General features: G+C 39.1%; 1 protein-coding gene across 1 annotated transcript in view; it reads left to right on the top strand.

Moving 5' to 3' along the window:
- Nucleotides 1-9,570, top strand: part of GABRR3 (gamma-aminobutyric acid type A receptor subunit rho3) — a 72,593-nt gene extending 63,023 nt beyond the window's left edge. The window contains 2 exon segments of the mRNA XM_062176116.1: nucleotides 1,789-1,985; nucleotides 9,268-9,570. Coding sequence (XP_062032100.1) covers nucleotides 1,789-1,985; nucleotides 9,268-9,570 — 500 coding nt within the window.
- Nucleotides 9,571-13,808: the final 4,238 nt, after the last annotated feature.

Below are 13,808 nucleotides of genomic sequence, written 5' to 3'. Positions count from 1 at the left end.
CATCAATTTCAAATACATGATGAGACCTGTCTGGCAAGCACACTTGAGTGTTTGTTTTAAACCCTTACTTTGTCCACTAAGCCCATGTTACTGTCTACTGAAACAAATATCAAGTTCTGCTTTCCATATCTTAGAAAGCCTGTAAGAGAAGATATTTTTGAATTTTTGAATTAGTGATGTAAGCTACTAATTAGGAGTACTACCTCAGGATTTCTTCAGTTTACATGAGTGAAATCTTGAAGGGAATAGACTTTTGGCCTATTGAAAATCACTAAATACCTTCCTTATGCTTCTTGACATGATTCCACATCAATATATATAGCATCTCATCTCAGATATCATCTATATAGAAAAATTAGTTTAGCATCTTTAAAACAAAAGGAAATTCCTTTTACAGGTCCAGAATGAGAAATGGCAGGTTTTCCAGTAAAAATCCCAGGTTCTCTACTCAGAAGGAAAGGGTTGAATCCTGCCCTGACAAAATTTGGGCTAATTACTTAGCAACCCTTAACTCATATTTCTTTTCTTCAATGTGTGGATCATAGTATTTATAGGTAAATATTTGTGGAGGATAAATAGTTGATAAAAGCAAGCAAGTTTTTTATTTAATAATCTCGACTTCATTGTCCATGTAATGTTAATGAAAACTCCACATCTCTATGTAGCAAGTACATTTTAAAGATGTATTTTTATTTATTTGAGAGGCAGAGTTACAGAGAGGGAGAAACAGAGAGAGAGGTCTTATGTCTGCTGGTTCACTCCCCAAATGGCTACACAGCTGGAGCTAGGCTGATCCAAAGCCAGGAGACTCTTCCTGATCTCCCAGTGGATGCAGGGATCCAAGTACTTGGGCCATCTTCCGCTGCTTTCCCAGGCCATTAGCAGGAAGCTGGATCAGAAGTGGAGCAGCCAGGACTCAAACCGCGGCACCCATATGGAATGCTGGTGCTTCAGGCAGAGACTTAACCTGCTGCTCCACAGTGCCGGCCCCAGCAAGTACATTTTAGAACCAGGAGATGAAAATGGCACCCACTGATCTGATGTTTCATCCTTGTGGGTGGAAAACCTGAAATTCAATGGGGCATGAACAGAAGTGGCATATTAAGAGCTAGAACAGAAGTTTTGTTTCTTATTCTAGAGTTCAAATCAGTGGCAAAGTGAGATGCCAGGTGCTTCCAAGGTGAATGTCAAATTGCCAAATTGTAATGATGTTGATCACACAAACTAAAAACTTTCTTTGAAATCCAATGGCCCTACAGAGTTGTCATTGTGTTTGATATGGGACTCCCTTGGATGAGAACCTCACAGAATTATTGTAGAAAGGATGGAAATGTGCTGGTGAAAACTGTCCACATGCTGTGTCTGTACATTTAAGAGTAAATCAAAATGCTCTTCCTGCTGTTTGGGACTCTGTCTGTTGACATTAAAATGTCCTCACAACTTATAAAAATCATTAAAGATTCCATTTGCACCTCCCTAGTGGGAAGTTAAGAAATAAAACCATGCCAGCCAGCGTGCATTTCAAATATTTACAGTTCTATACTCTCTCTCCAGGCAGTACTCCTGCAGGATCCCTCTGAGAAATTAGTGCAGACACAGAATGGTCTTCCCCCAGCCAGTGTTTTATTAAGGAAATCTCATCTTGTTCCATGTCCCCCAGAAGCACCATCTCGTCGCCTCTGATGCTCCTGCTAGAGAACAAGCACAGGAACCAAAAAGAAGGGGAAGATGGCAGGAAGGGAAGAAAAAGGGTGCCGTTGCTCAGTTTGTCCCTGTTCTCAAATGCAGGAATCACCACGGTGCTGACCATGTCCACGATCGTCACCGGCGTGAGTGCCTCCATGCCCCAGGTGTCCTACATCAAGGCTGTGGACGTGTACTTGTGGGTCAGCTCTCTCTTTGTGTTCCTGTCAGTCGTCGAGTATGCAGCCGTGAACTACCTCACCACAGTTGAGGAGCGGAAGCTATTCAAGAAGAAAGGAAAGGTACAGTCTTGCTTTGACTATCAGATCCCTTTGAAAGTGCACAAAAGACTGCCCTCATTTATAACCTGTCCTGACAGCGTTATAAGCCCTCGTACAAAGGTAATTCAGAAAATTCATGGAAAATAGAATTAAAAGGTAAACTTGATTTGCTGCAAAACATTTTGAAAGTCATAATAGTTTTTCATAGTATGCACTTTCCATGAACATTTTAAAGACTGGTTTTATTAAGTCCATGTGCCTTAGCAAGATGCAAGTTTACAGCATGGTGACAATTTAACATTGAATTTTAATCTCTGCTCTTTGTGAGCTGGTTTCTTGGCATGCTCATTCACTTTTGCCAGGACTAAAGAATTTCTTCTACTAAGTTCCCTTCCCCTGACTGGACCTCTTGTGTAGAAGGAGTTGATGTACAAGGCACAGTCTTTCAAGTGGGTGATGATGATGATAGTTAACATGTAATGAGTGTTCATTATATATTGGCATTACACCACCACCTAAGAATATTATGTCATTTAATTCTCACAGTAAACCTGACAGGTCAGTATTTTATCACCCTCATTTCACAAAAGTGACGTCAGTGCAGATGGGTCATAACTTGGCAAAAGTCAAACAGCAAAAGAGGTATCAGGGTTTGCTTCTGGATCTCCTTGACTCTGAAGGCTGTGCTGTCAACCAATAAATGATATGTTGCTCACCACTAAGAGCCAGGTTTTTTTTTTCTTCTTATCACTTGGAAGAATGGCAGAACATACAGGGAGGTACTTCTTCCCACAATATCCTGGAAACAAGGTGCCATCTGTGCGCACATGCTTTCTGTGACATTGCTTAATAACTGTGGATGGATTACTCTGTATCCACTTCATTTTACAAAGGATTTGGGCACCAGTTTCTGGTTCTTAAAAGAAATGACATAAGATATACTCCAGACACCTGACCAACAAGATTCAGTTGTTTGTTTTCCAGCCTAAAGAATATATGTATGTAATATACATGTAATTTTAATGAAATGTATTCACAGTGGTTTAAGAAATTCTTATGTGAACACTTATATACACCCAAATATTATTTAATATTTTATACTTCTAGAAAAAGCGTTTTAGAGTGTGTTTATGTCATTTTCCCAAGCTAAACCTTCATATGAGTTCTCCATTGTAGATTTTTCAGAGATTACTATCTCTAAAGACCAGAACCTCAGTGAAGTGATTTTCCTACAGATTCACAGCCAACACAGCTGCAATTGCAACTCAGAGCTCCTGGAATGCTAACTTCATGCTCTCATTTTCTATCCTTGGGGCCAAAGCTCCAATAAGAGCTGATTTTGTCTTACTGCTTATGCTTCCATTTCTTTTGTTGACAGCATATGGCTTTGAGTACATGTCCTATACACACCCACAGAGAGTGTGTGCAGGTTAGGAGAACTAGGGGCTTAAGCCCAGCATGCAGCAACTAGGGGCTTTAGCCCAGCATATCACCTAGGCTCCGGTTAGAATACAGTTTCAGTAGGTTTGTTGGGGGCAGAGGCAGGTGGTAGAGGGGTGGGAGACAGAACATGAGAGCCTGCATTTCTATCCAACTCCAGGTGATAATGTCAGTGCTGCTGGTTCATTACCCAACTGCAAACAGCAATGATTTCAATCATCATGGAGTGAAAGATGGCAGGGAAAAAAACGTGTAAATACGGAGAGAAATTTTTTCTGGTTTTGTTATGTTTTTACATAAGGTATAGCTAGCCTAGGATAGAGGCACTGAAGCAATTTTGACCACCTTTACCTAGTCCTTGGACTCCAGAACATCTTTGTCTGCTGCCCCTACCCGGCATACAATGCCTGTGTTCATATTAGCTGATTTCTGTTTCACAATCTTCTTGTGGGCCACTATGAAGACATTCTTTTGAGTTGGCAAGCATTCTCTGTATAACATTCTTTTTGAATTTTTAGTTGTGGTGAAATACATATAATTTGGGGCCAATGCTGTGGTACGTGGGTTAAACTACTGCCTGCAGTGTCGACATCCCATATAGGCACTGGTTCAATTCCTGGCTGCTCAATTTCTAATCCAGCTCCTTGCTAATGTGCCTGGGAAAGCAAAAGAAGATAACCCAAGTGCTTGGGTTCCTGCACCCATGTGAGAGACCTGCATGAAACTCCTGGCTCCTGGCTTTGGCCAGGTCCCACCCCGGCTGTTGCAGCCATTTGGGGAGTGAATCAGTGGATGGAAGATATTCTCTCTCTCTCTCTCTCTCTCTCTGTCTCTCTTTCTCTCTAACTGCCTTTCAAATAAAAGTTGTTTTTTGATCTGGAACAGTCATCAAAACCAAGTTATATTAAAAATGAAACATGAAAAAAATACCTCTGCTTACAGCCTGGGAAGGTAGTAGAAGGTGGCCCAAGTGCTTGGGCCACTGCACCCACATGGGACATGGGAGACACAGAGGAAGCTCCTGGCTCCTAGCTTTGGCCTGGCCTAGTCCCAGCTTTTGCAGCCTTTTGGGAGTGAACCAAAGGATGGAAGATCTTTCAGTCTCTGTCTCTCCCTCTCTCTGTAACTCTACCTTTTGAATAAAATAAATAAATTTTAAAAAAACAGACATAGCTTAGAATTTACCATCTTAACCCTTTTTACATGTATAGCTCAGAGTGTTAAGCACATTTGCACTATTGTGTACCCAATCTCTAGAACTTTTTCTGCTTGAACAACTGAAGTTCTACCCATTAAACAGCAATACTCCACTTCATCCTCACCTCAGCCTCATGGAAACCTTCATTCTAAGCATCCCCCTTTAAAGCAAAATTATCTCCAAGAAATGTTTTACTTGTCATTTATATATGTGAAGGACAAAATGAAGAAGTGATTTTAAAGTCAGAAGTGGTGCTGAACCAAACTTCAGCACTTTGTAGCTTTGTATTCCAACCAGGTCTTCTAAACTTCATTATGTGTTTGCATAACAGTGTCGTTTCTGTCCTGTTTTATCAAATGGTGTTGTTGTGAAGATCAAATGTTATAATGACTGGATCTGGAATCTTTACTTAGCAAATGTAGATTCTGCCTGTGAGCGGAATGCAGAGCTCACCCTCTGGAGCTACATGCATTTGCATAAGGCCAGTGGAAAGAGGTCGTCTGAAATGAAAGGGTATGATGCTCCAGTGAGGGGAGGGCAGAAGGAGGCCTCTGTGCTTGGGGTTAGTGAGTAACACCCATCTCCTTTATGCCTAAGAAACAAGTTGTAGAGAACCAGAGAGACAGACACCACAATGTCTCCTTTCTTATTTTTTTTAAAGTCTGGTACAGATTTATTTAGTGAACCAAAAATGTTATATTTGATTAATTTAGCAGTTTAAATTTATGAGCAATCTTCTATCAATAAGTCAATTAAAACAGCTCTTAATAAATTTTCCCACACAATATGTATACACGTATAACAACATACAAGATAGAACAATAAAGCATTTTCTGTAACAGCTTCTTAAAATTTTTAACTGTTTTTTTTTAATTACCATCAATCAATTAGAATTATTTCCTGCTCTTAGAAAATTGAATTAACCATACTTTTTCTCAGTTGGAACCTGAGATATTGGCTTTATCTGCTTACAGAACTGTCTCAAAGTACTGAATACAATGGCGGTCAAGGGAAAAGAAGTCCTTTGGAGCCTAAAAGAAGACGTAGTTAAACACAAAACCAACAATGTTTTAACTTCCATGAACAGTAAATCTGATTTTTAGTGTTTAAAGAATACAAAACTCTGGATGACAAAAGACTTTAAGTAGCTGTGTTTAAGATTATAAATTCATTAACCGACAAGAAGAGGCACTTGCTTACTCCACACAATATTTTTGAAAGCACCTGTAAGATTTTATAACATATTTATCCCTTGTAGACCTCGGCCTTTCTCATTAAGATAACCATCATGTCTGATAACAACATAACAAGATCATTAGACTTTTGTAACTTCTGGACATTTGTTTCAGTAGCACCACTTCATATCTTGACAGTGCCTTTAATATAATCCAAATAGCTTTATTAGTTAGTGTCTCTACAGGAAGAGAGATATATCCTTTGCTGTTTCCAAGGAGCCCAGCAGCATTTCGGCTGTTGAGGTCTGGTGTTCAGCCAAGAGGCCTTCTGGAAGCACTGGAGTATGGCCCCAGCCAGAATCCGTCAGTTGTCTCCAGGCCTTCTCCCAGTCCCACATGAAGGGCTGATCCATGCAAAATGAAGAGGAGGTGATTCACAGCCCAACGCCCACACAGTCTTGTCAGGGACTGGGGTCCAGGGAAGAGATTTTCAGAACACACTGGGGAGTGCCCTGGCCAGAGTTCTCCGATCATCTCAAGGTCCTTTCCCAGTCGCTTACAAGAGAGAGGGGTTAGAATAGAGTCTCAGCTCCAGGGGATTGCTCTAGCCTAATCAGCAAGCCTGGCCCCAGTGGCTTAAGGCCTGCAGCCACACTAGTTGCTTTTAACTGGTTGACAGGGACCCGGTGTTTTTGAGAAAATGAGAGAGTTACTATGGAAGAGAGTAAAATTCTGAAAAACAGAAGCAAGAGCAGTCCACATGCTCACCCATCCAGCAGGATGATGCGATGCTGGGTGGAATTGAACTCCAGCAGGATCCAAGTCACATTGGAGTTGCTGAGTCATGGCACAAAATGTTATGGGTGAAATGGCAGCAGAGAAAAGATTACCTTGGTTCTTTGTCTCACACAGAAGAAGAATTTCCTGGCAGACAAGGCAGAGAGAAAAGCAAAATGTATTAAAAAGCAAGATTTGTTTAAATCCTGGTGGAGTGGTTGGGGCGGGGGGTGGGGTGGGGGGGTGGCTTCCAAGAGAGGCAAATAGCTTATCACTGACTTCGAAGTGCTTCCTCTCTTGGTCATGGCAAATCTACACAATTCAGGGTTGTGCCTCTAGGATACTCTCCATTTACCTGATTTCAGACAACAAACCCACACACCAATGCAGATCCCAAAGTGAGGACTGGAAAGAGCCTGAGCCACACATGTTAGTAGCTCCTCCCAAACCCTAACTTGGAGTGATTGAAGGATGGAGAGAAAATCCTGGAGTATTAGGCACATGAGGCTCCTCCCTTTGAAAACATGAAGTCAGGAAAAGCTTCTTTCCTATCCTACTACTGTCACTCAGCATCATCTACCACCACTATCAACAACTTTCATCTCTGCTGCCACCCACCGTCACCACCACCACCACACCTCTACCACATCCACAACCTCTACCATTACCACCATCAATGCCTTCACCTCCCATAACCACCAGTACCCACTACATCCACTTCTCACCACCACCCACTGTGTCTACAACCTCTTCCCCTTCCAACATCAACACCTCCACCTCCTACAACCACCACTTCCCACTACTTCCACTTCCCACCACCACCTGTCACTACACCTCCAACACATCTACAACCTCTACCACCATCAATGCCTCCACCTCCTACAACCACCACTACCCACTGCCACCACCACTACCACCTGCCACCATCACCACCCAGTATTTTCACCCACTACTACAGCCACCCACTACCACCACCACCCACTTTGATCACATACACAGATTCCCAGCTACTACCCTATCCTGATACTGAAGTCTGGGAGAACAACAAGGGCCATGGAAAAATTATCCCTAGTGTTGACTGTGGCCCAGAAAAGAGAAAGGGACTGTGGCCCAGAAAAGAGAAAGGGACTTCTTTTATCCAAATGTTTTCCTGACTCCAGGGCCTAAAACAATCACATCTACAGTTTAGATGGAATATGACTCAGCTATATGCTTCTTTGTGGGATGAAGTGAAAATTTAAAAACCAATCCTAAAACTGTTTCCCAAAAAAAAGAACACAACGTAAAACTTGGAGTAAATAGCAGCCTATTGATACACTGCACACTGTAAGATTTAATCATATGGATAGATAGTTCTAGATTATCCTAATGGAAGAAAATGCACCCTTGTTCTTCAAAGAAGATGGTCTTCTTCAACACACTAAAGGAATTAAAAAAAAAAATAAAAAGTAAATGGCTCACTCATTGTTCTATATAGCTAAGAAAACCTGCAGACTGTGAAGTTTTTCTATCTCCATATCCACAATTCAATCAAGTACTAATATCATTAGCTATTCGAGGTTTCCAGTCTTGATATCATTGTTTACTTTGTTCATTTTCATTTTATTATAGATAATTTCTACAATTAAAAAAAGTGATAACACATCTTAAATGTGGATTTCTGGTTACTTCATGTCTCTTGAAGTCAGTAAAATATTAGGTTTTTTAAATCCCTGTGAACCAAAAACACACTTTGACAGAATTTACCCTATGGCCTGCATTTTGAATTCTGAATAATTTCATCTAGTAGTAGCCTCTCCATATTTGTTCATCTTTTACTTTCCCTGTAGTTCAAGAAGTGATTGTTTTATAAAAAGCAATTAGTAGGTAGCAGCTGCTTCCTAGACACCAGTGTATACTAGTGAGAACTGCTTTCTCCCTCAGCAGAAAATCTTCAAGAAAAATTTTAGTTTAGATTCAATCAGGCACAGGAGCCAGAAAGCATTGATAATTTACTCCTTCAGAAAAATAAGCCTATTTCATGTTGTTTAATTGGACTATGTTAGCATCATTTGTAGGTGCTTTTACACATAAATAGAAAAACTGGGCCAATTTGCATTTAAAAAGAGCAGCTAAAATTATTCCCTCATCCCTCCTCAATTTAAGCATAAGTGGAACACCAGATGATATTGTTCTGTTTTTGGACAAAATCACACTGACTAGGCATACTTCTGTATTCTTCATGTGGAGAAAAAAATAAGCTGAAAAACAAATCCAGTTGGCTTATATTGATGTTCTAATAAATCATATTCAATTTCCACTCACAAACTATGGCAAACCATTCATATTATTCAGAAACCAAGAGAAAATATGCATTTTGTATAACAGTCTATTGGGTCAGAATGAAATTAGAAAACATTGAGACTGTAATTGTGTAACATTCACTTGCATGATGTTCAAATATCTTATGGAAATAAATAAAAACAAAAAAATGAAATATAAACTCCTTACTAAATTCCTGTTTAAAGCAGGATCTGTAAAAGGTTGTTTTACATTTATTATTCTAATAACTTTTAGTCAGACAGCAAACCCAAAACTAGAATACTATTTAAAACAAACAAAACATTTTTAGTAACTATTTAAATTATGTATCTAAAAGATGATTTACATGTTTGCTATAATTTCTATTCATAAAACTGTATTCATGACCTACTTAAAAAAGTATTTTTGACAGATTTCTGGAATGTACAACATTGATGCAGTTCAAGCAATGGCCTTTGATGGTTGTTACCATGACAGCGAGACTGACATGGACCAGACTTCCTTTTCTCTACACTCAGAAGAGGACTCCATGAGGGGAAGATGCACAGGCAGCCCCAGCACAGATTCATCTCACATAAAGAGAAGGAAATCCCTGGGAGGACACGTTGGTAAAATCATTCTGGAAAACAATCATGTTATTGACACCTATTGTAGGATTTTATTTCCTATTGTGTATATTCTATTTAATTTGTTTTACTGGGGTATCTATATGTAAAGAGAAATTTTCAATGTATAAAACTTGTATTGGAGTTGGTTTATGTTTAAAATGAAAACCTCCTAAATGCAGGTTGGAGTATACTAGATTGAACTGAGAGAGAACCAGTCAGGTCTCCTGACCTAAGAAAGGTTTGAAAGCTGAGTGATTTTAGGGGGTTAAGATTTTGAGAGAGACTTTGACTCCATAAATAAGAGTCATAGGCATGTGTATTATGGCAAAAAAAAAAAAATTTCCATAGAGAGGGTTTTTTTAAACTACTTCATCTGAATCCTTCTCTCTTAATAAAAAACATTCTTTAACTGGACTAAAGCTGGACTTTGCAATAATGCAAGGATATTTTATTTCTTAGTGTCAGCAAAGTGCCAGATTATATTACACCACTGAATCGTCTTAGGGAAGAACTCTACATCAAGGTGTTATCTTTCACACTCACAGAGGCAAGAGTCCTAGGAAGAACTTCCCCCGTTTCCAATAAAGTCTTTGATCTTATTCAATTAATTTTCAAGTATTATTGGATTCAAGGGGGAAAATGATCTAATCTTCACTCAGTCTTCATTCTTAAAGTTAAATTAATATTTTAGTTATCTTATACTTTGTAGATATGATATAGCTTTCATAGCTTTTTGGAGGTATTTAATTAATTACTTTATTTAACAAATGTTTTTGACCACCTACTTAGGTACTTATGAGGTGTTATGTACTGAAGTGCGAATATGAAATAACACTCCTGTGTTGCTGACTGCATAGCTTAGCGAAAGTGGTGCATTGGTAACTAGAATGAACACACTGATGTTAAAACAGTGGTGTGTGCACTGTGCCATGGCTGATCTGAAAGAGGGATACCAATAGAGGGAGGAGAATATCTATGAAGGCAAGTGGACTCTCAATTTATAAATACCTTTGAGAGATTTCCAGCTATCTGGGTGAAAAAAAAATGAATTGAATTTATATATCCCAAAGTAATCTGTAGTAACTTTGGCTGAACCAATAAATTAGGTCAAGTGGGTATTAAATAAATGTATGTTAGGCAAGAAAACCTTCCAGTGATCAGCATTCCTTTTGCAGGTCATCAGTGTGCATGCTTTTGTGTGGAGTATTTTGTGAAAAAGATTCTATTTTGAGAAAAACCCTTGTCAGGAAGCATGAAATAGTCCCCTTCCCGTTTTAATTGCTGGGACTGAACTAAAAGGAATAAAGTAAATGATGTATTACTTTTGATATATTTCTTTTTGTTTCACTATAAACCTCAACAATTAGAATTATTTTATACCAGATGAAGAGACAAATAATTTCCTTCTTGTTTACCAATACCATCAGTTTTGCTTTTCTGTTGTCAGCCAAAAGGTTCTAAAAAATCACCTTTCTCTTTGGTTCAAAAGATTAAAAGGAAAATTATTTCTCTATTTTGACTTTCCTTATGACCATACTAGTTCTGAAATATTTTGTTCTATTTCCTTAATAAAACTTCTCCAGTTTTTTTTTTTTTGAAAACTTTGCAAGTAATATATTTTTCCAGGATAGTGTCCAAAACTGATCTAATATAATTTATTTGAATGCTTCTTCATTTAATTGTAGTTAGGTAGTAAATACATTTTAGGAACTATTTATTTAATGGTTTTTAAGCTTGATTTAATAGGGAAAGTATTTGCTAGGATAATATTTTCAAAATGCAGCATAGATTAATACCCTACATGGTTGAGAATTTGTAGTTATTATTTAGTAGAGTACTATGGTTGGATTACATTTCTGATGTTGAAAAACTCTATATAAAATTGATGTGTAAATAAAATTTAAAAAAAGAAACTACCTACAAATGAACAGAGTGAATTTACCCTGTTCATTTCTGATTCTCTGCTTCTACAGACAAAGCAATTTTTCATATACTTTGAACTGCAAGATTGAAGATATTAATGCTTTCCCTGGGCATATTCATTTAGAGTTTTAAATGAAATACATCAAGGCATACATCTGGTAACTGAGGTTAGAAGAATGGGTCTCTTCCACAACACCACACACACACACACACACACACACCCCTCATGAGGAGCATTCACGCACAACTGTTGGCCCATCAAATGTGATTTTTGCTAATGTTGAGAAACACAGGCATTGCGCTCATCAGTAATAAACGTCTAACCCCGAGAAGTAAAATCTGTTTACTGCCTCAAGGGAATTAGGAGAGCATTCAGAATGAGCTCCTAGGATTTTAGCCAGTTTTCTTCTCAAATCCATGGCTTGTGAAGACAGAGCTGTTCCTGTTATCTTCATTTCTACAAGCATGCTGTAAGATTTCTGCTTCAGTTCTAATTTCAAGGAGAGTGAAACCACAGTTACCTGGACAATATCTGAATGGCAAACAGCATACAATAGCCGACTCATTTTGATTTTCACTTCATTTCCTCATGACAATCCTGAACAGACTGTACATGATTGTTCACTGATGGATAAGCCTGGATAAAAGGCAAGGATTTCACAAAATAAGCTGCTTTCTAAGATTAAAAAAAAAAGCCAACCAACTCTGTAAACTGTGTAAATACAGAAATGTGCTATTTTATAGAGGCTACTCTGGAAAATCTATGAAAAGCTATGTTTCAACTTAGATTTATTGCTTTTGTTCTGAGTAGAAAATAAATAGCATCATTAATAAAAATTATAAATACCATTGATGGAATGGGTGTTATGGCACAGCAGGCCTACAACACCAGGGTCACATATTGGAGCACTGGTTTGAGTCCTGGCTGTCCACTTGCCATCCAACTCCCTACTAATACATCTGTGAAGGCAGCAGAAGATGGCCCAAGTACTTGAATCCCTGCCACCAACATGGAAGACCTGGATGAATTTCCAGGCTCCTGGCTTTGGACTGGCCCAGACCCAGCCATTGCAACCATTTGGGGAGTGAACCAGCAGATGAGATTTCTCTCTCTCTCTCTCTCTCTCTCTCCCTCCCATTCAAATAAATAAATCTTTTATAAAAAAATTTAAAATCCCATTAAACAGTTAACATTTTAGTATATTCTTAAAGGCCTTCTATGTGTAACATGTTTTATTCTAATGAGACTATTCTGTGTACACTTAATTTATTAAGTATTTATGTTGTTCCAAACACCATGCTGTGAACTGGGGATATAGTAGTGAACCATGAATATGTTTCCTGCTCCTACTGAATTACATTCTATTCAGAAAGTAATCTAAATTATGCTATGTGTTGCTTGATATTTTTCTCTGAATTATAAACAACTATTTTTATTTTAAGATGTACTTATTTATTTGAAAGGCTGAGTTACAGAGAGAGAGGAAGATCTTCCTTCAGCTTGTTCACTCCCCTAAGTGGCTGCCACACCTAACACTGCACCAGACAGAAGCCAGGAGCCTTGAACTCCATCTGGATCTCACACATGGGTGCAGGGGTCCAAGCACTTGAACCATTATCCACTGCTTTCCCAGGCACATTAGCAGGGAGCTGGATCAGAAGTGGGGCAGCCAGGGTCAAACCAGTGCCCATATGGGATACCAGTGTTGCAGGTGATGGCTGTACCCACTGCACTACAATGCCAGCCTCCATTAATAATTCTTTTTACCCTTTTTCCTGAAAACTAAGTTTTATATGATGTGAGTAAACTACTGAATGGGAACACCATCGTTTACTTAATCCAGCTCCATCTGTGAGACGTTAACATTCTTTCATGTGTGTGGTACTATACTGAGTGGCAATTAGTGATATAAAAATACTTAGAAGTTAAAGTATTTTAGAGGTTCTGGTGCTGTGGCACAGCGGTTTAATGCCCTGGCCTGAAGCGCCCGCATCCCATATGGGCGCTGGTTTGAGACCTGGTTACTCCATTTCCTGTCCAGCACTCTGCTATGGCCTGGGAAAGCAGTGGAGGATGGCCCAAGTCCTTGGGCCCTGTACCCATGTGGAAGACCCAGAGGAAGCTGCTGGCTCCTGGCTTTGGCCGTTGCGGCCATCTAGGGAGTGAACCATCAGATGGAAGACCTCTCTCTCTGCCTCTCCTCTCTCTCTCGGTAACTCTTTCAAATAAATAAATCTTTAAAAAAATTAAGTATTTTAGAAACAATTGACACTTCCAGACATACTCAAATACCCTTTTTGCCACTGGAACCTGCTATGTCAGTCAATTGCCTGTCTACCCAGGAGCATATAGAGTATAGAATACTGTAACCAAAGAAACCTTTTGATCTTAGATCTTTCTCCAGTTCCCCAAACAAAGTAG

Source organism: Lepus europaeus, chromosome 2 (assembly GCF_033115175.1).
Source record: "Lepus europaeus isolate LE1 chromosome 2, mLepTim1.pri, whole genome shotgun sequence".
In the NCBI taxonomy this organism is placed as follows: Eukaryota; Metazoa; Chordata; class Mammalia; order Lagomorpha; family Leporidae; genus Lepus; species Lepus europaeus.
The sequence above is the reverse complement of the archived record's forward strand: the minus strand, read 5'-3'. Positions and strand labels throughout refer to the sequence as shown.